Source organism: Melanerpes formicivorus, unplaced genomic scaffold (genome assembly GCF_026170545.1).
Source record: "Melanerpes formicivorus ecotype bairdi unplaced genomic scaffold, bMelFor1.0.p_v2 SCAF_5, whole genome shotgun sequence".
Lineage (NCBI taxonomy): Eukaryota > Metazoa > Chordata > Aves > Piciformes > Picidae > Melanerpes > Melanerpes formicivorus.
Genome location: NW_027142357.1, coordinates 25,153,560 through 25,179,831, shown reverse-complemented (window position 1 = coordinate 25,179,831; position 26,272 = coordinate 25,153,560). Strand labels below are relative to the sequence as shown.

The 26,272-nt window shown below is 56.9% G+C and overlaps 1 protein-coding gene and 1 non-coding gene across 2 annotated transcripts; both read left to right on the top strand.

Moving 5' to 3' along the window:
- Positions 1-332: 332 nt before the first annotated feature.
- WNT10A (Wnt family member 10A) lies at positions 333-17,411 on the top strand. Its single transcript, XM_068138853.1, has 4 exons — positions 333-1,031; positions 3,864-4,126; positions 11,665-12,041; positions 16,596-17,411. The coding sequence occupies exons 1-4, from the start codon at positions 973-975 to the stop codon at positions 17,061-17,063; spliced, it is 1,167 nt and encodes a 388-aa protein (XP_067994954.1). The 5' UTR covers positions 333-972; the 3' UTR covers positions 17,064-17,411.
- TRNAV-GAC (transfer RNA valine (anticodon GAC)) lies at positions 14,219-14,291 on the top strand. Its single transcript has one exon. It is a non-coding gene; the product is annotated as a tRNA-Val (tRNA).
- Positions 17,412-26,272: the final 8,861 nt, after the last annotated feature.

The window sequence follows — 26,272 nt, the reverse complement described above, 5'->3', positions numbered from 1 at the left end:
GCTACCCCTTCTACTAGCCGTGCCCACCCTCCCACTCCCCATACCCACTGTCCCCCTACCCCCTCTACTCCCCGTGCCCACTCCTCGCTCCACGCCCGCTCTTCACGCCGCGCGCCCTCCGCCTACTCTCCATGCACAGCCCACGACGCTCACACCCCAGTCCCCTCGCCCACTTCCCCGCCGGCGGTACCCGCTCCCCCCGACAGGCGCTCGCCCCCCCGCCGCCCGCTCCCTCCCCGGCAGGCTGCGTGCGACACGCCGGGCTCCCCGCCCCGCTGCCACCCTTCTGCCCCGTCCTTCCCCCGCGGGCTCCTGTCTGGACGTGTCGGGACTCGGGCTCCGGGCGCTGAGTAATGCTCAGCGCAGCGCGATCCCAGGCAGAGCCGCCGCCGCCGCCGCTCTGTGCCCAGCGCTCCCGGGGCGCTCCGGCCGCGACCCTGCCCGTTGCGCCGGCGGCCCTGCGACACCAGAGGCGGGGGGCGGCGGGGGGCCGCGGCTCCCCATGTGCCTGCGGGTCCCGCGGGAGCCGCAGCGCCGCTCGCCCGGCGAGCCCTGCCCACGCCCGCCGCGGCCCCGGAGCCCCGGGGCGCCCTGGGGAGCGGACGGGGAGTGCGCCCCAGGGGTCGAGAGCCTCTCCGGCCCCCCGGTGCGTCCCGCCATGGCGGGCTGAGCCGGGGGGCTGAGCGCAGCGGGGCGGTGGCGGGCAGGGCGGGGGGCGCGCAGCCTTTGCCGGGCTCGGCGGGCGCCGGGGCGGCGGGAGGCGGGGGGGGCATCCCGGGAGGATGGCAGAGCCGCCCCGGCGAGCCGAGCCCCGGCGCGCAGGGAGCCAGTGAGAGGGAGGAGAGGGGAAAACACAAACAAGCAAACAACCCACAACAAACAAAGCGGGCAGAGAGCAGCGCCGATCCCCGCCGCCCCTGCCCCAAAGGCGCCCGCCCGCCCGCAGCCCGCACAGCCGCTGCCCCAGCGAAGATGCGCCCGGCCCTGGCCCACGGATTCTGCTCGCTGCTGCTCAGCCTCTGGGTACCCAGGTAGGAGCTGCGCCCCCAGCCCCGCCGCCGCCGAGCGCCCCGGTCCCGCGGGGAGGGAGCCGGGAATCCGCCGCGCCCAGCCCCGCACCAGAGGCGGGCTGACGGGGGTGGGGGGTCTCTTGCCCCCGTCTCGGCCCCGCATAGTTGCAGCTCCCCCCCCCCCTCCCACCCCCCCCCCGCCCCGTTCCCGCTCAGGGCACTGTCAGGGCGGCTGCACAGAGCCTGCCCACTCTGCCCCCCGTCCCGGCGGTATGCGCGGGTTTCCTCCTCTCCCGAAGGCTGTACCCCCGCCGGAGCCGCCCCAGCGCCCGCCCTGCCTGCCTCAGTTTCCCCGCTCTCCCCGGGTGGAGAATCCTCGCAGCCGGGTGTCCCCGCGGAGGCCGGGGGATTGCCAATGAGGATGCCACTGCCGTGAGGGACGGTGCCTACGGGATGAGGGCATTTGGGCCCCGCGCACCGGGACGAGGGATACACTTGAGTCCCTTGCCCGGCTCTGCCGATCCTAAAGTGAGGGAGGGTAAGAGGGGGTCGCTTGCCTTCTAGGAAACGGCCTCCTAACACTCACCACCCCTGTCCGCCTCCATCTCCCCCGGGTGGCTAGCAGCTCCCCTCTGCCTGCTCCCAAACTTGTGTGCTGCAGACAACCAGGGGTTAACCCTGGTACTGGTGTGAGTTGGGGGTGGGGGTCCCCCGCCCTTCCCCCTCCCTCCAACCCCTTTAAATATAATTTGTTAACGTTGGGACTTGTATTAATTAAAGCGGCAGCCGCTGCAGCCTGTGACCTGGGGGCTTGTCACCGTGAAATCAAGTTTAAATCCAGATTTCAAGGGGGAAGAGAGCTGAGGGGAGCTCTGCGTCCTCCTAGGGAGGGGGACAGTGACAGCTCCTTGCGGATCCTTGGTTCCCCTGAGCCCTGGGTGGAGCAAGAGGCAAGGACCTGCCCTCTGCTCTCGGGGCCTCTAGAGAAGGGCTCCTGCCTCGGTTTCCCTGTTGTACAATGGGGAGAAGGACAGCCCCCACTCCTTCCCCAGTCTGAGATGCCGTGGGAGAAGGTGCTAGGTGTTGTGACTGGCTCAGGATGGGCAGGTGACAGGGTCCTTGGGGCAGGAGCTGCTGGCTTAGGGGTGGTGGTATTTGCGGACCTGCTCTTTATCTCCTGGCAGCTAGGGCTTGCTTTGAGCATGTGGATGAGTGCAGGAGCCAGGCGGGGGATGTCTCTCCTGTGTAGGGGCTTTCGAGGGATGCACTCTCTTCGTTCTCCTCTCTCCCTCCACCTGGAGTCTCCGTTGGAGTCACTATGGATTTGCACTGGGGTGAACATGCACATTACCCAATGGGAGTGGTGGGGTGGGTATAAAAACCCTTGGGAAGATGGAGAAAGCAACGGCCTGACCCTGACCGTTCCACCTCCCCTCTGAGCAAGCTGTAATTCAGCAGAGATCCCGGGGGCTGAGCCCTTCCTCTAGAGCTGCACAAATGCTGAGATAGGGAAGTCTGTCCCTGACCCTCAAGAGCTGCTTCTATCCATGAGCCTTGCAGGATTTGGGGGACCAGAGGGAGAGTATCTCTTCTCAAGACCTGCCTGTGCCGTAAGGCAGCTGCAGTTCTTCCTTCAGCATCCTCCTCCAAGTCTCATGTCTGTAATCAAGGTTCAAAGGGCTATAAGGTCCTTGCTCCTCCCAAGGACCCAGATCTTGGCTCTCCCAGGGAAGAGGGAGCCCTGCCTGGAAAGAGCTCTTGGCAGGGACTGAGCTGTCTTGAGTAAGGAGCAGAGTGGTGCTGAGCTTTTGAAGGATTCTGCTTCAAGATGCAGGATGCTGCTGGGCATTCTGCTGCCTGCTGCTAGCTTTGTAGGTCCTCTGCTTGGACTCTGTAGATCCCAGGGTCCTTCAAACCATTCCCTGGAGCTGGGCAAACATTTTCTCCCCTTCCATCCTTCTTTCAGCATCTGTCTGCCCTGCATACCACTGTCTTAGCTCCAGGCACCTCTCTCTCAACATGCTTTGTCCATCTTCCTGGACACTGTATACCTCCCTGTTTCCCCAGGAAGCCTCTCTACTTGTATAAGTACTTGCACCCCTGCCACAAACCACATGACTCCCCTTGCACCCATCCATCCACTGCCCTCTGTGTTTCTGGTGACAGGCCTGAGGTCTAGTAGGACTGGGATATGATGGTGACTTTGGGATTGTTGTCAGAGCTTGAGGATGTTCAGCAGGGTCCTTGTCTCCGAATTTCCCAGTTGAGCTGGCAGAAAAAGGCTGATCCCTCTGGTTACCTCCCTTGTGAGGACCAATAGTGCCAGGGCAATATGGGAGGTGTGAGGAGGGGATTAGTCAACAGCAGGGATGGAACCAGACCTGGGATGGGTTTCCTGCTCTGGAGTGTCCAGATTCTCCAAAGGGAGAATCCATGCTCTCTAGGGCAGACAAGCTGAGGCAGTCTGTGCCTGGCAGTCTGCACTGTGTGACCAGGGCAGGAGATCCATGGGGGAACACACAGAGAGGGTACAGTCATTGGAGATGCTGGGCTCCATAGGCAGGAGGGCTAAATTTGGTTGCCACTGGGCACAGGCTGCCAGGGAGTCCAGGCTGTGCCAACATGACTGGAGAGGATTGCAGCCCCATTGTTGCTGGGACATCTCTGCCTGGCTGAGCTGCCATTGTGCCACGGGGTTTTCCGGCCTTCTCTACAGAGAGCAGGCACAGTGTGGATTGAGGAACATCTTCCCTCCCTCGCTTGCGCCCCTCCAGCTTTTTGCTTTTCCCGAAGGGGAAGCAAGCATTTGGCACATTGCTTGCTCGAGCTCATAGGTCTCCCTTTCCCTCTCAGCTCCTGCTCCAATGAGATCCTGGGCCTGAAGTTACCGTCAGAGCCGGTGCTGAATGCCAACACAGTGTGCCTGACCTTGCCGGGGCTGACGCGGCGGCAGCTGGAGGTGTGCGTGCGCCACCCTGATGTCACCGCCTCGGCCATCCAGGGCATCCAGATCGCCATTCACGAGTGCCAGCACCAGTTCCGGGACCAGCGCTGGAACTGCTCCAGCCTCGAGACCAAGAACAAGATCCCCTATGAGAGCATCATCTTCAGCAGAGGTAAGGGCTGGACAGTGTGTCTCCTCTTCCTCTGCCTACCCCCTGCTCTCAGGAGCCCTGATGGACTCCCCATATGTCCCTGTACACCTCTTCCCTGGCTCAGGGGACAGGGTAAGCTCTTCAGTATCCTCATGGATGAAGACAGACAGAGCCTGGGAAAGCTTACCAGACCAGGCACCACTGCACTATGGCAATGCTCTTCTCCATACACCTTTGTACCTACACTGGCCCTTGTCCTTAGCTGCTCCCTCCTGTCCAGACCCAGCTGCTTTCAAGGCTCCTTCCAGGCTCCATTGCTTTCTGGCATCTTTTCCCCATGTGGTGTAGGCTGGTGTTTGGAGTGGTGCCATGGGTGTGCAGCACAGTTTGTTGGTGGATGCTGTGCTCTGGGATTTGGTTTGGTGCGTGCAGTGAGCATCATGGCTCATTCCACCTCTGAGGATGGAGTTTCAGTGCATTACAGTGAGCAGAAACACTCCTATCTAATGGAATGTAATTCTGTGAACACATCATCCTGGTGTCCTGCCTTGGCTTTGCAGTTCAGAGATGAGGACTCTCTGTCTCATGTGACTCCAGAATATGGTGGCACATGGAAACAGGCTGTTCTGGCAACTCACCTTTCCACAGAATCCCCACCTGCACTGTTGAGAGAGGTCTCCCAGACCCCACAGGCTGCCAAATCCTAGTGTCAGGGTCTCCTCATCTCCTTCACAGGCATGGCTGGCTGCCTGTATCAGAGCCTTGCTGGCTGATAATCTTTCTCTCAGGAGTGTACTCTGAGGGAGGCTGTCTTGTGCTGTGCAGATCGGGGTTGTGACCTGATGTAACCTTCTGTGGGACTTGAATGTGTCTTCTCACCTAAGTACCCTTCTTGAAGCATGGGCCTTAACACATTTCAAAGTGCCCATTGCACAAAGGGCAGGAGAGGACAATATGCCAATGCCAATGACAGGCAGGCAGGATGCTGAGGGCAGGCAAGGTGCCCAGCAAACATATCACTCCTCCAGCTCCTGAGGAAGCTGAAAACTACTAAAGATGCAGCTCTCCTGCTCTGTTTGGGACCCTCCTATCTTTATGCCCAGCAAAGAATTGCCTCCTTTCCCCCTTCCCCAAACATCCTTCCACATGTTCTCTCCTGAGACTGTGAGATGAGTCTCAGAGGAGAGGTTGGCAGCTTGAGGCATGCATGCATGCCTCTGAGGAGATGTGGTGGCAGGTACCCCTAGACAGCTGTGAGGACATGGCTGGAGAGGAGAGCACAGAAGTGTTTTGGTGCCAGGATTTCCCATGTGTCCAGGTCAGATAGACAAAGCTTCACTGGAGGGGATGCTACCCTGGAGCATATGTGGCATCAGGGCTGCAGTCCTGCTGCTGAGCAGCGATGGCCTCTTGGCGCACTGGTGCTTAGAGAAGGGCAGACTCTTCCCTCTGTGAGCAGCGCCCAGGTTAGGGCCTGGCAGGGAGGGTGGGGACTGTCAGTCTTGATAAGCATCGAGGTATTTCCAGGTCCTCTGAGGAATGTGGTTCACTTCTAGTCTCCTCGGGCGTCAGGAGACACTGACTTGCTGGCTCAAGTTGCTTACACATCCAAATGAGCTTCCCTGCTCTGTGTCCCACCAAATTGGGTGAGAAGCTTCACCTGCAGAGAGCATTGATCATCTGCATCCCTACCTCAGCCCACCAGGTCTGGTGGTGGCTGGTGGCTTGCAGCTCACTTGTGTCTCAGGTAGCACTGCATCCTTTGCTGCTGTCAGGGTTGTGGCTGATTGGTGCAAGAACTCTCACAGCCCCTGAACTCTTACCCCAGTCCTGAGCTCATGGGTATGGTTCAGCCCGGGCTCCCAGGACTGGTGGGATCCCATTCCCTGGGATGGACACCCAGCAGTAACCACTGGGGAAGGATGGAAGTAGGCTGGTGTAGCAGAACACATTGGCACTCCTGGTTTGGCAACAGAGGGTGCAGGATGAGCTCTGAGCACCCAGGCCATCCCATGCAGTTGCTTGGAACTGTTCTGGTGTGAAGCAAGTCTTGAGGCTGGTACCCTGGCCCAGTTCCAGCCCACTTGTGTCCCTCAATAACAGAGCTGGAGCTCTGAGTTCCATTTTGCAGCTGTTAAGGACACAGCTGCCAGAACAGGGATGCTGGGTGCATCTCCCGAGCCTGGAGCCAGAGGAGAGGCAAGCGGTGGAAGCGAGAGTTGCAGGGTCTGTGCTGCAGGCATTAATGAATCTGACCTCTGGGGACCGGGTCTCTGCTCTGCACCCTGCCTCCTCCTTGCCGTGCCTGGGAATGCAACGTGCTTGTAGGATCATTGTTTGTAACCCGAAGTGACAGACCCCTTTAATCTTTCATTCCTTTTCCCACTTCTTTTGCCATCAGTTCAGCCATGCGTGAATCTCACTTTAAATTATTTGTAGCTGGCTTCTCCCTCCTGCTCTCCCTCTTGGCTCCTCTCCCTTATCTCCGCCCCTGCCCCCTGCATCCCTTCCATCTTCCCCAGCATGGGCATAAGCTGCCTGGGGCTCAGCACTGGTGCCTGTCCCACACTCTGCCCAGCATCCAGGCACTCGGTGGAGCTAGAAGGGTCATCCTCTGGAGATGGAGCAGAGGACAGTAGCAAATAAATGCCTGTCTCACCATGCTGCTACTCTTATCCCAGATGTTGGAGTGCAAGCCCTGGGGAGCCAGGAAAGAGCACAGAGGCTAAGAATCAGGTGTAACTGGGAGTCTGGGGTGGCTTCTTGTCAGCATAGCTGGGGACAGGGATGCTAACAATATCCTGGGCAGAAGACAGACCTGTCAGAGATGGTAGGGAGATGCAGCTGTCCCTGGGGTGCTGGGCACAGTGGCTATGAGGCACCATGACAGGTCAGTGGAGAGAAAGCCAAGGGGGGTGCCTAGGGATTTACCATCCATGCTCTCACACAGTCCCTGGGGTTTTTTGAGACACTTCCATGGACTATGAGTTTTCAGGTTTGGTCTTTTGATGCTGCACCCTTGGGGTGTCCTTTATACCTCTCATTTAGCCTCCACTGCCATCAGCATCCCCTCGCCTTCCTTGATCCCTGTGCCCTTCCTGTGCATCCAGGCTCAGCATTGAAAATCTGCATCCTGTCTTCCCTGGCTGCTCAGCTGGTTGCCTACATTCTCGCCACCCTCCTGCTCATTCCCTGGCACTGTCACTCCTGACACAACCCTCCAGTCCTGCCCCTGATCCCATCTGTCTCTGCAGTACCCTCCTTGCACTCCATGTGCTGGTCTGGCCAGCAGTGACATCCTCTCCTGGCTCCAGGGGCAGATGTGGTAGGATGGAGCAGTGAGGTGGGGCAAGAGGCTACATCTGTATCAATGATGGAGACAGATCCCCTGTTCCTGCTTCAAATGCGAGCAGCAGAGTCATATCCACCTCGCTGGAGAGGGTGGCCTGTTGTCCCCATTGTGTCATCCCCCTACAGCATCTGCAGGCTGACAGGCACTGTGTGGCTTGACTGGGCTGAACCTCGTCTGGGTGCTCTTCAAAAACAAAGCTGAGGATAGTGGTGGGTCGCTGAGCCCTTGTACTTGTCTGATACACATGCGCTGCCAGCGGGGCTGGGACTGTTCAGCTGCTAGGCAGGGGCTCTCAGAGGTATGCTAAGGGATCCCTCTTCCCTGAGCACTCCCCTCTGCTCATCCCAACTCTATCCATATGGAGCTCTGGAAGAAATGGGACCTCCACAGAAGAGCTGGATGTCCTTTAAGCCCCTGAGGGTGCATAGCTGGAGGGAACATGGCCCTGGAGTGCAGTATCCCTCAGTTCCTTCTACAGCATTTGGAGGGACAAGTGATGACTACATGCCCTGTGTCCTCCTTAGAAGGTCTCCCTGGTGCCAAGTGGCCAAACCTTGATTTCTTACAGCAACGTGCAAGGAACTTCCTGCAAAGCTTGAAACACCAGGTGCTAGGGCCCATCCAGCTGCAAACCAGAGCTTGGGGAGGCTTTGCTGTGTGCTGAGGGAGGCAGGTGTTGTTATGACTGCCCAAGGAGATGATGCCAAGCTCAGGACCCCAGTGCCTGGCTTTTCAGACCTCAACACCTGGTCTGGCACAGCTGCAGCTGGGCTGCTGCCAGGGTTTTCAGTACTCCTAGGCAAGCCAAATGCTTGACCCCACTGGCCTCAAAATGCATGTGGGGGCTTTGGATGCTTGGCTGCATCCCTGGGGGTGCCCCCATTTCTTGGACATGCCTCCATCCCCTGGACCTTTCCCAGCCGATGGGTGCAAATGAGACCCTAGTTCCAAGGCAGCATCCCTAGAGTTGTGGGGCTGAGCCCAGCTCCCTGTGGCCCACAGAGCAGTGAGGGCTAATGGCTCAGAACGCCGTGGGCGGACAGGGAGTGAGGGCTGCAGGCTGTCCCTGGCAAGCTCATGGAAGTGCAGGGAGGCAAGTCGGGATCTGCAGGGAGGCATTTAGCGCCTGGCGCTGAGCCAGACCCTGGCAGGTTCACCTGCAGTTTAATTATGGAGAGGGGAGGGAGCGGGGCTGGGGGAGAGGCAGCATGTTGGGACTGGCCATCTCTGCAGGCCTCGCGGGAGGTGGTGGGAGAAGTTCTCTTCCACCTTGCCAGCCAGTGGGGCAATGTGCCCGCAGCATCTGGAAGCTGTCCTCCACTGCTGTGGGGTACTGCCCATAGATGGGGCAGCTGAGCATCCCTAGGGTATGCCAGGGTGTGTCCTGACCAGACTGTCTCTCTGATATCTCATTGCCACCCAGGTGCTGCAGTGGGGCTGCCACTGCCTGGGTGCAATGATGAGCTGTGGGAGGAAGGCCATGACTCCAGCTCTCTCTGGTCTCCAGATCATGCAGCCTACAGCTATGCCTGAGCCAGCCCCATTGCTTTTATCCCACATCCGCATGAGCAATAGAGAAACCACAACATCCATGGCAGAGTCAGTGACAGCTGGGGCCTGCTAAATGCCCCCCATCTTGTAGGTGCATCTTGACAGGGAAAACTTTCTCCTGCTAAGAAAGCTACTTTGGCATCTGACCTGGGGCCAAGATTTCAGATGCATCCTCCTTGCCTAACATGGTCCTTTACGAACACAGCCAGCTGGATGCCAGCGGTGATGTCAGGGTGGTGTCCTCCATTTCTTCTTCCCTGCAGGATGCAATACTTCTCACACCTCCCACAGCTACAATCACTTTTGTGGTCTCTGGAGGGATCTGGTGACTCAAACATCATTGCTCAGGTCTTAGATGGCTGGAGATACCCCTGAAGGGTTTGGGGCCATCTGCTGCATGCCACACTCAGGACTCCCACCGTGACCAAGCCCACGAGGCTGGTAGTTGTCATCTGCAGCCACAATGCTCAGTGCTTTGCTGCATTACTCTGGGCTTTGGCATGGCTGGGATAGACCCACGGTAAGATGGGGCAAAGACTCCCAGAGTACTGGAATGTTAAGTTCTGTGGACCAGCCTCATCCAATCACTGCATGGCTGGAGAGCAGCAGAGGAAGGAGGAGGGCTGAGGCTTGACTCCAAGGGTTTCCCAGCTGTGGAAGGCAGCAAACAAACCTGGCCTCTTTACCTATAAGGAGATGGGCTTGCTAGACAGCATGGGTGGGTTAGAGCTACGCTCTGGGCTCCAGAAGGGAATTTTATGGTAATGCTACATGGAAAAATCATTCATTAGGCTGGGAAAAGAGAAAGAGGCCGATGGAAGGGCAGGGACAAGACAAGAGTGTTCCACAGGTTGAGGGTTTGATGCCACCGCCCCCAAGCAATTGGCTGCATGATGAGCTGGGGAGTCAGTGACAAGTCCCTGCTCTTGGGCTGTGCCCACCTTTGGCTCATGAAGGGCTGGAGCTGCCACAGAGAACTGATACAAAGAGGATTTGGGGATCCTGGAGACTTTCCTATGCCCATTCTCCATCCTGCATCACTCACCTGGGGACTGAAGTTCCCCAGTTTTGGGCTGTCCTGCTCTAGCAGCGATGTGGGTGTGTTGCAGGTGCTGCCTGCCAGCGCACTCCCCGAGGAGGCTGTGCCACGTATGCTCCAGCAGCCCCATTACCTGCCTGCTGAAAAATGTTGTTCAACTTGTGCATGGAAAGATGCAGGCTGAGAGCGAGCTTGTCCCACACCGAGGGGAAGCTGGGAGAGGCTCCCGCTGGCTTTTAAGCAGTGCCTCGTTAATTTTTTAAATGCACCAGTGTCAAATTAACACACAAAAGAGCAGCATGGCTTTAAATGCAGGTTGCTGAGCTGCGCTTCATTTTCCTTTAATAAGATCATAGCATTGGCTCAGCAGGCGGCAGCGAACCACCGAGGAGACATCTGTGATGGGCAGCATCACCAGTTCCTGGTGACAGCGGTGGGGAGTGGTTGTGCTCTCACCTCTTGTGACTTTGCGGCACAGGCAGGGAGCTGGAAGAGCCCCTGCCTGGGGTCTGCGCTTTGGGGGGCTCATTCAAGCCCTCCCGTTTGATGGCATGGATCTGCTGGAACAAACACCCTTAAAACTTCTCATCTGCTCAGCTGAGGCAAAGTCTGGGCTGATCAAGCTGCTCTAGTCCAATGGATGGAAAGATGCTGGTGAACTCCAGCTATTTATTTATTCACGTGTGAAGCCACAGCACAAAGTCTGGCTCTTCCTCCTTCCCTTCCTCATGCTGGGGCTGGTCACTGTGTGGTGAAGCAAAGGGCACTGCAGGCTGCCTGCTTGACCCAGAACCCCAAATAAAAGTATTACTTTGCATTTAAAATAAAATAGAAGTTCCCAGGTAGGGGAGGCTCTTTACCCGGCTGCAGAGAAGCCAAGCAGCCTTTGGGCAGCCCCCACTCACAGCCCCATTGAGCCCCTGCTGAGGGACCCATCCCTGTCCCCACCCCGCCCCATCTCCAGCTAATGACACTTGCGGACGTCCTCACTCCCTGGTGTTTAATGACAACCAGCTGCTGGCCCTGGCAGTACTCAGTGCGGTCACAGCATGCTCTAACTAGGGATGTTTGATTTTTCCAGTGCAGTGTCACATTTGGAGCTTCTTGTGGGAGCTGGTGGGGCTTAGGGAGGGGTGGGACATTGGCAGATGGATGGGGCTGGACAGGCAGTGCTGCCTGCTCCTGTTGCTGCCTGCTCCTGTACCCTATGGGTAAGCAGAAATGGCTGGTTCCTCAACAGAACTGCTTCTCAGACAGTGTTATATTCAGTATAGTGGGAAGCTCTAAGTGAAGGAAGGAGACTGCTTTCCCATCAGAGCCATAATGCTGATGCCAGAGCAATGCCATGTTGCCATCTCCCAGAGCAACGTGAGACCAGGCTGATGGTGGCAGCTGGGGTCCTGGGCTTCAGGGCAGCAGTGTGTTCTTGTGGAAATGGGACTGGGGAGCACTGAGTGAGGATTCCCTCATGGTCCAGGTGGGAGCCTGTGCATTAGGCCAAGGCAAGGCACAAACTGAACCTCCCACTCCGTACACCCAGGCGTGATGCTGGGCTCATCCAGCTCCCTGCAAGGGTCCCAGTGCCCGGCCTGAGCCCTGCTCTCTCCTTCCTTGCAGGCTTTCGGGAGAGCGCCTTTGCGTACGCCATCGCGGCGGCCGGCGTGGTGCACGCCGTCTCCAACGCCTGCGCCCTTGGCAAGCTGCAGGCCTGCGGCTGCGACCAGAAGCGCCGTGGTGACGAGGAGGCCTTCCGGCGCAAGCTGCATCGTCTGCAGCTGGAGGCTATGAACCATGGCAAGGGCATGGTGCACGGCGTGCACATGGAGCACATGCCGACAGAGACCCCCGGCCTCCAGGACTCCTGGGAATGGGGAGGGTGCAGCCCCGATGTGGACTATGGGGAGAAGTTTTCCAAGGATTTCCTTGATTCCCGGGAAACCTACAGGGACATCCACTCCCGGATGAGGCTGCACAACAACCGTGTGGGACGGCAGGTGAGAGGGATGCTGGGCAGAGGGTGTGGGGTGGTGGGGGCAGGGACAGGATCTGTGGGACATGTGGGCCTGTGAGGGGCTCATGCTGCCTGTGGTGGGATGTGTGTATGAGGTTGGGATTGCGCTCAAGGCCCACCCTCTACCCAGCTTTTCCTGGAGCAAAGGCAGTGGCACAGTCCTGCTCCTGAGCATCTCTTTTAGAAGGGCATTGCCAAGTATTGCTGCTGCTCTTCTGCCCCTGGCCACTTCCCAAGGCCACTGTCACCTGCCTGGGCTGCCGTGGTGCTGCAAGGGTGGCACAGCAATGTATCTAGCTCCTACTAGGGACTGAGTTAACTGGTGTCAGGCATCTGCAGTGGGAAAGAGCTACAGACAGGGAGGACAGAGTCAATAACATCATGGGACACAGTGCAGGCGCTGCAGCACTCAGCCTTGACTCTTCTTCCAGAGCAGGAGTTGGTGCCCTGAGGAAGCAGATGTGAGTGAACCAGCCAGTGGGCTTCTGTGGCAGCTGGGAAGTGCAGCATCCCCTGGTGCTGCAGACCACAGCCCACAACCTTATCCCCCAGTTCTGAGGGGGTACTGGAGCCTGTCCAGGCAAGCAGGGCAGCCTCCCCTCCATTCTCTTGATGTCAGATCTTGTTAAAGGTGCCAATTAGTAGCTCACTCTGTCTGGAGGCTCACATTTAAAAGCAGCCTGATGTTGAAAACCAGCAGCATGAAGGCAGGAGGGGCTAGGACAGCTTCAGCACTTCACTGCCACTCCATCCCATGAATCCAGTGGGACATTTGTCCTCAAGCCCCCAGCTACACACTGCCAGGGCAGCACAGGGGTGTGTGTAGTGGCTGTGGGAATCAGTAATTAAAGATCAGAATTCCACAGAGAGTGCTTCCTGGGATGGCTCAGATATTTGGATGTTCCTCTTTATGCATTTTTAAAGGCAGATATGAGATGGCAATGCTGAAGAGCAGGACACTGATGTGTGCCCTTCTGTGGTGCTGGAGCTGAGCTTTACTGCCCCCCCAAACCATCCTAGTTTGGCCAAGCTGTAAACACATGGGGAAACCCAGAGCTTTTTGCTTCTTTGGCTTTGCTTGCACGTGATGGAGGCTCACCCAATGTCAGACAGTGCAATCTTCCTCAGGCTGCTCTTGCCCTGAGCCAGGCAAGATCCTCATCCCAGTTCTGTCTGCAGGGCTAATCATGGCTTGTCTTCAGCTCTGTGTTCCTCAAACCACTGAGTCCCTTGGCAGTGCTCAGAAATTTGGGGGTTGTATTGCTCACTTCCCACAGGAAGCCTCACAGCCCCCTGCAGAAGGAGGGGAAGGTGAGAGAGGAATATCTGCTTAGGGGGAATGTCACCATGTGGTGCCTGTGGGATCCAACAACAACTAAAATGCATGGGGTGTTAGTGTCCCCAAGGGCAGGCAGGCACAGGACTGGCAATGTCAGCTCTTGGCAGCTTCAGAGACAAAAGCTTGACTGACAGAAGAAGCCTGGGAGCTGAGAAGGACAGAAGGATAAACGAGTGGATGGTACCAGTGCTGGTGGGGAAGCAATGGCTGAACAGGCTGTCCAGCTCAGGGACCCTGCTGAAATGAGGATGTGAGAACATGTGTGGGTCAAGCTGTGATGGTTGTGGGTGCCATACATTGGAGCAAGGAGACGATGCTGTGCCTGTTTTGTGCCCGTTGGTGCCATGCTTTTTGCTGGAGCTGGGCCTGGCCATGTCACTGCCTGGGGATGGGTTTTCAAGCTCTCCACCTGCTCTTCTAGCAAGGCCTTGAGCTACACACCTGCCCAATTTCTCCTCACTCTTAGGATTGTCTTTCTGATGTAATAAGGAGCAATCTGCTGGGGTTTCCAAGGAAAGAAGTGCTTGTACTGGATGCAGCTGCTCTGTGGTCCTCCCTTCCAAGATGCAAGGCTTGAACCCCTTGAGCAGAGTGGTGATGTGGATGGCTCTGCCATGTGCCATCCCCCTGCATGCAGAGAGCAGCTGCAGCACTCAGGGCTCTCCAGCATCTGACTGATGCTGAGCATCCTCTCCGTAGTGCCTGTGTGTCCCCAGAATGTTCTGCACGTGGGTAAGCCTGGCTCCCTGCTCAGAGCCTGCAGTGCTAACAATGAGGTGGCAATCCCACCAATGGCCACATCCAGTGGGCACAGAGCGTGGGTTTCTGTAGTGTAGTGGTTATCACGTTCGCCTGACACGCGGAAGGTCCCTGGTTCGAAACCAGGCAGAAACACGCAGGTTTTTTCCCTCTTGCATCCAGCTATGAAGCCAGGGAGGGTACTGCAGCTGCAGAGGATGTGCAGCATCCTCCAATGGTGGCAGTGGTCACCTTGGGCTTGAGTTGCATGTGTCCTGCATCCCTGGGAGAGAGCAAGTTCTCCAAGCAAGGGAGCAGCAGGAATAAGTAAGAAGCTTTGTAGATCCTCCTAAACCACCACCAGAGCAGTGAGCAGGAGAGGATGAAAGGCAGCCAAGAACTACCCATTACCCTCACAACAAAGGCCTACTATCAAGCTCTTATGAGCTTGTCTGGGAGGAGCTGGGAATGTGCGAAAGAAAGCACCAGCGAGTCCAGGCATGTGCTGAACCTGGGTGTCTGTGAGACAGGGGAAGGACCTGGCCAGGTAGGGGTGCATGGACGAGATCTCATGACAAAGCATGGGGCTGAGGCTCAGCTGGGTGTTTCTTGGGGCTCCTTGCTCTGGCAGGGTCCTGTCCCCACTGAACCTCCTCCATGCAGGGAGGAAAACATGCCATCCTGGGGCAGGATGGATGGATGGATGCTACAGGCTTGGGGCTCAGGTTGCTCAATGGTGATGGCTTGGGTGGTGGAGATGGCACACACAGCCTTCTCCAGCTCTTAATGTCACCTAAACATAGCCTAAACAAGCTCCTGTCCAGCTGTCAGGCCAGTGTCCTCTCCATCCGGGTGGTGACCATCCCAGCTGCAGCCCTATATGCAGATTTTCCCAGGTCCAGCCAAAGGAACAGGGAGGGCATATGGGAAAGGTCCTGATCCCAGTGTGTTCCCGTGGATGGTGTAAGGATGGTGGCAAGCAGCTGGTGTTCCCAGCCGGCACACCCAGGGTGGCTGAGAGGCTGGGCAGCTCATTACCTCTGAGATGGAGGCTGTTCCCGGCAGGAGACGGGACTCTCAGCAGGATGAAAGCCAAACTCCAGCCCAGCCCAGACCTCTCCACTGTGTGCCCCGAGCTCCAGGCATGTTTCCCTGACCTGCCTTCATTACCATAACTGCATAGCAACAGGGAGATTTACTCAAAAACAAGAAAACAAGAAGTAAAAACTACCCAATCCTACCAAAATTAGGCACTCCTTGCCCTCATGGAAGGACAGGAGCAGGCAGAGCATGTCATGTATGAAGCAGGTGGCCAGGCAGGGCTGTCACCATGGGACAGGACCTTGTGCTGGTCTGCATGTTGCCTGGGCTCACTATAAGCCCCAGAGCATGGCCTGGATGGGAGATCAGCCTTCAGTCTTTGCAAGCCCCAGCCCAGCTGTTGGCTGGGCTTAGGTGTCCCAGTGGGAAAGGTACTTACTGGAGCCTGTGGGAGGCCATGGCCCATCAGGGAATCCCTGTTGGGAGAGAGCAGAGGATGGGATAAATGGCCTTTTTCCAGGATATGTGGCCACTTGATGACCCTGGAGATTGCTGGGCATAAGCTGTTTCTCTTGGTATGGCAACAGCAGCATTCCTTGCAGGGACAGAGGACACAGAGGTACCCCAATATACAGCTTAGGGACTCAGAAGAGTTGTCCCAGGAGCCCAAGGTCCTCTGTGCCCCAGCACTTTCCTCTGGCTCTACATGAGCCACACTCCCTGGACAGCCCAAACCACAGCCACAGCTCAGACCATGCACTGTGGCCCTTGTGGAAGGTAGACTTGTGGAGGCTTCCTTGTGGCCTCGCAAAACTACAAGTCAGGGCTGTGCTCATCCTGATCCCTGCTTGAAATTCAAATGGTGGTGGGAGGCAGTGCCTCAACCCCCCAGAGCTGCACCAGGGCTTCTGTGAAAACGCAGGCAAGAACTGAAAGTGGAGTTGCTCCCAGGACTCCCAGAGCTGGGGCTTTACAGGAGAGGAAAGCATCACTCCCACTTGCTCTGCTTGCAGTGCTCCTGCACTGAGGGGTTCCAACAGGGCTGCAAAGATGTGGCCATGCTGGCTTTTAACTGGGCTCTGTGGTCAGGTTGATGCTGCTGGAGCCAAGTAGCAGTGGAAGGTGAGATCCAGGCTCCTCCACCCTGTGGTCAGGTAGCTCACCCTCTGCTTTAGGTGCTGATTCCTTACTGGAGTATAAAAACCAGTTGGTACTGCCAGGATGGGAAAGGACAGGGTGTGGGACATGGGTGACACTGAGAACAGCAACAGGCTTTACAGCTCTAGGGCTTTGATGGCTGCTCATGCCAGCCCTTGTTGTTCATACTGTGCCAACACACAGAGAGCTCCGCGGTGACTTCTCTGGCCCCGCAAAATGATTTCCTCCATGCTAAGCCTCTGTCTTTCCCTCCCTGCCCAGGTGGTAATGGACAACATGAGGAGGAAGTGCAAATGCCACGGCACCTCAGGGAGCTGCCAGCTGAAGACGTGTTGGCAGGTGACACCTGAGTTTCGCCTGGTGGGGTCCCTGCTCAAGGACCGCTTCTACGGGGCCACTCTCATCCGGCCCCACAACCGCAACGCCGGGCAGCTGGAGCCGGGCCACGCTCGGCATCGCCGCCGGGCTGGCATCAGCGAGCTGGTTTACTTTGAGAAGTCACCTGACTTCTGCGAGCGAGAACCGGCCCTGGACTCCTTGGGCACCCAAGGGCGCCTGTGCAACAAGACCAGCCCGGGCATGGACAATTGCGAGAGCCTCTGCTGTGGCCGCGGGCACAACATCCTGCGTCAGACACGCAGCGAGCGCTGCAACTGCAAGTTCCACTGGTGCTGCTTTGTGGCCTGTGAGGAGTGCCGCATCACCGAGTGGGTCAGCGTCTGCAAGTAGCTGGGCAGGGACGGCTGCCCGCCCCGGGGTGCCACGGACACGCATGCCTGCCCGTACGGGGGGAGGGAGACAGGGATCGGCCCAGAGGGGGAGATGGAGCCGTGGTACTGGCTTCCCTCTGCTCCGAGGGGAGCAAAAGAGGAGATACTTGGCACCCTCTGAAATCAGCACTTTGTTGTCACCTGGGGAGGGTAGGGCTACCCGCTGCCTGCTGCCCGCCTGGCCCTACACGAGAGCACCAAGGCTCCCGGCCCTGGGGAGCGCATGGCCATGCTGTACAGACCGCCAACACCAGCACTACTTGGGGGGGCGGAGGGTGGGCACAGGGTGAGGGAGTGCCCGCTGGCACCCAGTGGGACAGCATGGGGTGGGGTGGGGGACAGCAGGGCATCAGGAGCCCACGGTGGGAGGGAAGGGTGGGGACATGCACTGGCACGGTGTACAGGTTCCTCTGGCCATGTGTGAGGCTGTGCTCTGAGCGGGATGGGGATGGAGCATCCCGTGGGATGGACGGGGGGCACAGCTCCCCACACTGGGGCTCACCTGTGCCACATCAGAGCTTGGGCTGTAGCATTGTGGCTGGAGGGGAGGGTGCCCGGGGGTGTGCTGCGTGTGCCTGTGTTATTGTATGGTAAGTTATTTTCTGATTGTGAATAAAAGTGGATTGGAGACAGCACAGGGTATTTCAGGTTCAGCATCCTGCTCTTCCTGCTGCCTGGAGCTCTTTACTTCTGCAGGGTACAAGAAGGATGGAGGGTGACCCTCAGTACTGCATATCCACTTATGCAAGACTTTCTCCCCATTGTTCCACTGCCATCCCATAATAACAGTCCTAGAAGCTGTTTTCAGACTAACAGGAGTTGGGGACCCCGCTGTGGGCACCCCAGATCCTTGCAAGTGGCTGCTTGAGGCTTCTGCCCAGCCAGGTGCGTGCTGGACCCCATCCGTCCTGTGGGAATGCTGGCTGTTGGCCCCATGCCCGTGACCTTGCCTTGGCTCAGGGCTGTGCCACTGCCTCCCATGCTGCTGGAGTGGGATGGTGGGACTGGAGAACAAGGGGAGGAAAAGGCAGCGAGGACAGGGCAGGCCGTGGAGGTCTTTATGCGGCACCTTGCTGCTGTGGCAGGGAGGGCACCCATCTGGCTGCAGCAGCCTGCGGGGGGCCAGGCAGTGAATCATGCTGCTGGTATCTCCTGGCTGATAGCTTCCCTGCTCCTCCCACGGCTCTGCGCCCCTTGAGGCTATGCTAAAATAAAAAAAGAAAAAAAAAAGCAAAGTAAGTGAATTTAAAAAAAAAAAAAAAAAAGAAAAAAAAGAAAAAAAGAAGTCAAAACGAAATCGAGGAGGAAAATACCAGGCTGGAAGGAAGCAAATGCCCAAGGCTCCGTGGGGAGCGGCCCGTGTCCTTGTTTCATAATGCTCCTGCAGGCGGTGGGGAGCTGCAGCAGCTGGGTTGGATGTTCTGCCCTACATCACCCCAGATGGGACTGGCTGGATGGGGTCCGTGCTCCTGGAGCCAACTGTGTTGTAGGGGCTGAGGAGAAGAGCAGGGTGCTGGAGGTGCCGGAGGGAAGTGTAACTTTGTGACACCTGTGTGACTCCTTTGGCCAGCGCCGCCGGCACAGCAGAGCGTGAGGCTGCCACACTGGCTCCCAGCAGCAGAAACCTGGGACTAGTGACCTGTGGGGGGGCAGAATCTCTGCTCAGAGCTCAAGTCACCCAAGCCCACCCTGTGGGGCACGAAAGCAGCAGTGTTTCTGTGGGGTGAGTTTGCTCTGGCAGGGCATGCTCCAGCAGTTTCTTTTCCCTCCCAAGGTCCTGCTTTTCCATTTTCAATATCCACCTCCAACATCAGGGCCCTTTTTCCAAACCTCCAAGCCTTTTTTTTTCCCCTTGCCCCAAGCTCTAGTGGATGCCCCTGCTGTTCCCTGGCCACCCCATCTCTCCCCTCCCTTCCAGGCTGGCCAAACGCCTGTGTTCCTAGGACTGTGCTGCCCAGGGCAGTGGGGCTCTGCACAGCCACCATGCTTCGGCACTTAACAGGTGGTGTTGGCTTCCCACCTTCCAGGGGTACTTTGCAGGCACCTGTGATCTCAGGCCTGCCTTGGGTGGTTACTGACTCACCACGGAGCTCTCCCCGTGCTGCACAGGCCCCTTTGCTCCCCCTCTTACTAATCCCAGGCCACTTGTGCTGCACCATCTGGATTTCAGCACCTTTGCTGCCCTGGCCAGGCAGAGCTGGGAAGGGGGGCCACGTGGGGACATGGTGTGTTTGATGATGCAGAGAAGGGGTGCAGGGCAAGGCCAGGCCCCACAAGCACATTGTGGGGCACCCCACAGTGAGGTATGAGGCTCTGAGCATCCTGGGGCTACAAATATTGCAGCTCGCTCCCCCCTTGCTCCCCCAATTTGGAAACACTGCATTGTGAATGGCACACCAGTAGCATGCCATGGTGAAACATGGCTACTGAGCCTGGTAAGCACAGTGCCTGGTGGTGTTTGGTTCTGCAGAGACCCTGACTGAGCTTGGGACTCTAGAACATTCAGTAGAAAACACAAAAGGTTTCTGTGCATTGGTGGGTGTGAGTGGCACAGTCAGCAGACAAGCACGGTGCTGTAGGGTGCTTTGGGCTGCAGGCAGCACTCTGGGTGCAGGCAGCTCCAGGGCACAGGCTTCCTGGGCAAGGATTTTTTTCCCTCCTGGAACCAGCCTTCAGGATCTGCTCCATGGCTTCCTTCCCTGAGTGTTGCGGAGCCACAGGCAAGACACCAGTGCGCCTGTGGTAGCAAACAGTGTCCCCACACTTCCCTAACTGACAACCTGCCACTGGGCAGCCATTCTAACAACCACACTGCTGGGCACAGAGTGTGCAGGACACCTCTCTGTGGCAACTGCTGAGCCTCCAGAGTCAGTTGATAGTGAGGGCTTGGCTCCCCAGAATCTGGGTTCATCCGTGAGCCTCTTTGAGTACAGCTTCCCTAATCCATAGATAGGATGTGCCCCAGTGCCACTGGAGTCATGTTTTCTCCCATGAAGGGACTACCTGAGCCTGCTAAGCTTATCCAGCCTTACACTTTTGGTGCATGGTAGCCTTGCCCTGTGAGGTACAGCTTGACCCTGTGGGGCAATGCACACAGGGCTGGGCTAAAATGGGAAGGTTCAAGGTGCTTCACCCAAGAAAGAGGAATGACCATGAGGGTACAAGGGCCCAGGCAGATAATACAGGTGGTTTCCAGCAGAGGGGTTCAGGTTTTCCCAACTCATACCATCTCCCCACAGAGGCAAATTAGGAAGAAAGTTCCAAAGCTGCAAAAGAAATGGCTATGGCTTTCCTGTGCATGTCATGAAAAGGGCAACAAGGGCTTCTAAAATGCCAGTAAGTCCATGCTGGCAAATCCAGGTGGAACTTACTCCAGTTTCATCAAGTGATTTGGCCCAAGGACTAAAGACTCCACCATCCACCTGGGTATCTGCAACAGAAAGGACCACCAGCCTGGTGGGTCTGCTAGAGCCATGCCAAGTCCAGTGATTGTCTCAAAGTTTGAGCTTTCCAGTCCCTGGAGCAGGAGAGCTTCACAGCCTTTTCCACTAACTGGAATTAGATCTCACTTCTTGCCCCTGTGGATCGAGAGGAAAACCTGACTGAAGTGTGGCTGCCAAAAAGGCAATAGAGATACCTGAGCTGGCCTGATTAGTTTGCACTTTTGCTAGGACCGAAGGCAAAGGTGTGGTTGTCCAGATAGGGATACGCCAGGCTGCTGCTCTCTCAGGCTCCGGCCTTGGGCTCATCAACAGACATAATGTGGAAGATCCAAGGGGACAGCAGATTCCCTCCAGCACAGCATGCCACTATGTCTTTTCTCCCCTCACCCAAAGCCCCAGCACATCTCCTCTTCTGGAAAGCTCCAACAAGGGTGGGGAAGGTCTCTGGGGGTGGCAGGAGGGGAGTGGGGGGGCTGGGACTTTCCCTAGGAGATCACAGGAGGAACTTTGGCTGGAGGGTGGGGGGAACTGGTGAGGAGTTGCTACATCATGCCCCAGTGAGCCATGAGTAACTCCTTTGGTATTTTTTCCTTGCACAGAACAGTCATCAGAGCCAGATCCTGCCTGGGGGAATCGCTATATGGGAACGCCCAGCCCCATCCAAATTCCATTCCTGCTCCCAGCAGAGCTGACATGAAACAGAGCCACAAGGGGACGGTTCCCTGGTACCCTCAAGACTGTCCCATCCTACCCAACCATGGTCATAGCCTTGGCCAGGGCTGGCACTGCTGGCTGGCAGAGCCTGGTGTGTTGCTGACCCACAAAAGCAGCCAGATGCACCTGGGCTACTGGAAGTCACTGGAGAGCAAAGCCTCATTGCACCTTCTGATCCAAGAGAAGCAAGTGACAGACCCTTCCTAGCCTTGGTCTGGGAAGCTGGCCTCTGTGATTCCTTCAGTTGAGAAGAGGTGGCCATGGCTTGAGACCCCTCCTGAGAGCCTGGCTGGCACCATGCTGCAGCCTGAGCTGCAGGGAAGTGCTCCAAGGCTTTTCTGAAGTTCAGCCCCAACATGTCATGCTTGGCACCAAGACCTGTGCAACCCCCCCAAAAAAAGGGAATAAAAGAGCGTTTGGCCCTAACTGACCTGCTTGGCAAGACAAAGTACCTACAGCAAGGCAGCAGCTGGATCAGGAGAGGAGCCTGAGAGTCCTGTGCTCCCCTCACCAGGACCAGCTTTTGCACATCACCTCCTGACACAGCATTCTGGTGACACTGCCCTCCATGCTCTGAGGTGGGTCACCTACTTGATGAAGAGGCTGTAGCCACCATTTTTTGAGCTTACTGGATGATCAAACATGCCAGCAGCAGCCCCCACAATAGTGACCACACTGTCTGGGAGGACTGCAGCCTCCTTCTGCACTGAGCCCTTGGTGCTCCACAGCTGGAAGTCCCTGGACACAGGGCTGGCACATGCCTGCAGAAGGGCCAGCACTGGAGACAAGTGGGATATGGAATGGAGAGCAGAGGTAGGGCTTTGGGCCAAAGGCTGTGTTAGACCCAGAGGGCTGAGTTAGGAAGAGCTCCCAGGGAAGGCTGGACAAGTGTTGGAAAGGTATTTCAGTATTTCAGTATCACTAAGGTTGGAAGAGACCTCAAAGATCATCGAGTCCAACCTGTCACCACAGCCCTCATGACTAGAGTAGGGAGGACACTGGAGCAGAGCAAGCTGGGAGCAGAGTTTGGGGTGCACTGAGCAGAGGAGGTGGGTGCAGAGGAACAGGGTATGGAGGCACTGGAATGGCAGCAGGGTAGGAGATACGAAAAAGAGGCTGGGAAGGGAGGTATGTGGAGGGCTTCCACAATCCAGACTCTAATGGCTGAGTCCCCAACAGGCAGATGGGTACCAAGTCTCCCCAGGGAGCCTGTAGATTTTTAGATGACCTTGCTCATGGTGCTGCAATGCCTAGGGGTGTGTTTGGACTCTCTCAGTCCTGTATGTGGTCCCTTGCCCCAGGAAACACCAGGGACAGTCCAGGCCTCTCAAGGAACATGTGAAAGCACTAGTCCCTGGCACAGGTCTGTGACACGTGAGAATAGAGCACCCACCACTTTCCTTTATCACTTGACCAGAGACCTTTCATAGGGAATGCCCAGCAATGGCTGGTGCATGAATGGCTGCCTTTCCTCTGTCCCCCAGCTGGAGCTGAAGAAGAGAAAGGTGAGTGACATCAACAGGGAGGGGCTTTGGTGTCCACCTGCATTCCTAGCTTGTTACTTCCTCGAGGCAGATGGAGAAGGCAAGAGGATGCCTGGTTGAGACAGCACAGGGCACAGCTGGAGGGGGAGGAGGGTGATCCTGGAGCAGCCTGGTTGGGACAACAGGACCAGTGGGAGAAAAGATGAAAAGCTTTTTGGACATGGACAGAGAACACCTGGAGGGACTTTGTGCCACCCCTCTCCTCCCCCCTGTGTCAGTGGGAGGTTTTGGGCTGGAGAGTGAGCCAGCACGGGGGCAGGGGTGGTAGGAGCAGGCGGCTGCAGCATCAGGGGATGAAAGCACAGGGTCCTGGGTGAGGGGGTGACAGGAGTGGCGCAGAGGCAGCCGGCACATCCAGGTGCAGTGGGAAGGGCTGGGGGGAAGGTAGGGAAAAGAAGCCAAGTGCAAAGAGAGCAAAGGCAGTGGAGGAAAAGCAAGCATGGCCAGAGAGACAGACATGAAAGGGGGAGAGAGGCAGGGGAGAGATGAAAGGGCCATGGCGCGGGTGCTCCTGCCTCCTCCCGGGCTCCCGGGGCTCTGTAATCCCCGCGGAGCTGGTTCCTCTCATGTGGTGGCCCGCAGCTGTGTGCGGTCGGCTCAGCCCCACCGCTCCGCACTGGGACTTTCCGAGAGGGGGAGAAACCCAACACACAACACATGACTTAACCAGCGCCTGCCGGGCCCCGGCACACTCAGGGTCCAGGGGCACCCCAGGATGCTGCAGCCCACCGGGGCTGGGGCCAGCCAGCAGGCACAGTCCCTTCTGCTCAGGGGAGAGGTGAAAAGCCCAGGGCAGGGTGAAAGGGTTAGGAGCCCAGCTGATTGATGGGCAGAGTTCCAAAGTAGTTACACACGTATGCAAGCATCATGTTGAGCCAGAGATCAAACAGCACCCCTGGCAGCAGAGTGTTGGCCCCTAGGGGGCATTCCCCAAGGGCATGAAGGTGAGGGGGTGCAGGGGCTATATGGGCTCTGTCCCACTCTGCTTCTTCCCCTGTCGAGTGCTATAGCCCCCTCCTGCCACATGGGATTTGCTCTAGGTACCAAGGATGCAGCAGGACTTAGCAGACAAAATTGTCATTCAGCCTGATGGGTCACTGGATTGCTTATTTTGCTGCTCAAAAGCAAACCAAGAATGCAGGTCACACTGGATACTGAAGTGGCACTTCCAAGGCACTTCCAAGACTTGAGATTTCTCCCTCCTCCATGCTCAGCTCAGCTTTCCCATAGCAGATTACCTTGCTGCTAGACAATGTCCTGTTCACCACTGCTGACTGCTCCACTCAGCCTGGAGAAAAGAAGACTCTGGGGAGACCTTTATAACAGCCTTCCAGTCCCTGAAGGGGGCCTACAAGAAAGCTGGGAAGGGAGTTTTTACAAGGGTTTGCAGTGATAGGATGAGAGGGAATCCATTTAAGCTTGAGGAGGGTAGATTTAGACTGGATATTAGGAAGAAATCCTTTACAGTAAGGCTGGTAAGACACTTGAACAGTTTGCCCAGGGAGGTCATGGATGCCCTCCCCCTGAAGGTGTTCAAGGCCAGGCTGGATGAGGTGTTGAGCCACCTGACCTAGGGGAAGGTGGCCCTGCCCCTGGCCAGAGAGTTGGAACTAGATGATCTTTAATGTCCCTTCCAACCCAAAGCATTCTACAATTCTATGATTCTGTGATGCTGCACTCTGCAGGGATGCTGGGCTCTCCTCTCAGCTTTGGGACAGATGGAGCAGCAGAGCATCATGGGGCATCCCCTATATATCTCCCTTCCTCCTTGTCTCAGTTTTGCCCATGCCAACCTTCTCTTGTGTGCCCATGTGAACCTGGCATATTCAGCTAGAATTTACTCTGCGTTTGGACAGCACCAGAAGCTACCTTTGCTCTCCTGTCTCAGGGCTTACCCTCTACTCAACACCATTTTCAGGACAAAAGAGAACCAGTGCTTGGCAGCATTGCCAGGGAGCTACTCCAGCCCCCTGGTGGGAGTGTGATTCTGCAGGATTTTCCCTGATGCACAGTTCCTGCCCTTGTCATGTTTGGTTCCTGCTCTGCACTGGGTCAGGGAGGGTCACACCGTCCTCAGCCACAAGCACATGGAAGAAGGTAGGTGTGCAGCCACCCCAGGGTGCTCCCTATGCCTGCACATCAGCCCTGAAATTGCTCCTGGGAACATCTCTGTGTCAGCTAGGAGCACTGCCTCCATGGCCATAGTGGGTGTTTGCTGAGATGAAGATGTGATGAGGATGCTGCAGTGAGGAAGAGTCCAGTGCACTTGGGGAACAGGGAATGGTCATCTGCAGGTCTCCATCCCTCCTGGTATGGGACTGCCCTTCCCAGAAGGATGTTCCAGCATGGCTGAAGCTGCAGGGAGAGGTAGCACTTGCCAAGTGCCATGGCATGAAGGCATGACAGGGCACACTCCCCTGGACCACAAATACCTGTCCCAGGTGGTTAGAGGAGCCCAAAGTGTGTATGTGTGGCACATGTCTCATCGAGCCTGGGTGGTGGTTCTCTGCCAGGAGAGAAGGCTCTCTCCAGTTTGCCCTCCCACTTACACTGGTCCATGGCGAGCTCCCCCTCACCAGAGGCCTGCCTCCCCATCACAGTCTGCATGGAGGTCTTGTCAGGGGGGGGAACCCCTTTTCTCCCTGGCAAAGGGGGTGTGAGGGGGCATGGCATGAGGCTGAGGATGGGCTGGGTGGCTTTGCTGGGTCCCTCCAGTCTTAGCGTCACTGCTTGACTGAATTGCTGAGGGAGCTGCTGTGCAGCAACCAGGAAGCAGGAGACGTGCAAGGAAGTGAAAGGATCCAGAGAAGCACAAGTAGTGGTGCCTAGTGACTTGCTCTCATTTGCTGCTTGCATGGACACAGACAGCATGCCTGTCACATGCATGAGGACACGTCCATGTGAGCTTCATCTCTTCTGCTCACTCACAGCTCGCTGTGGCCCTGCTGCTCAGGACAGGCTGCACCCCTCTAGCACTCTGTTGATCACACTGCCAGCACCAGACCAGGAGCACGTGTCATCCCCAGAGGCCCCAAGGCTCTTTCCTTGCTTGCTCTCTTAGCTCAGGTGCTGATGCACGTATCCCTGCAGGCATCCTAAAGGGCTGGCTCCACGTAGAGAATGACTAAAAATGAAACAGCCAAAGTCTCCAGCTGTTTGCAAAAACTGCCTAAAAGCAAGCATGCACCACACAAGGACATTGCCAGTGCAAAGCCTTTGCTGTGATCAGCTGGGATAAAAACCTGCTGAAGGATGAGACTTTTTCTGAGCAGCATCTTGGAACTAAGCCAAGTCTCACTGATGCTGGTAGCCCTGTGCTCCAGACTGGTGTCTTTCTCCTGGGAGCTGAAGGCTGGGACTTCAAGCTCCATCCATTTGGGCTAGCAATGAGGCACATTTCCAGCAGCAGGAATGCTGGAGTGCATTTGACCTGGACTCAAGAGTCTGCAGTGCTGGAGGGATTTGAG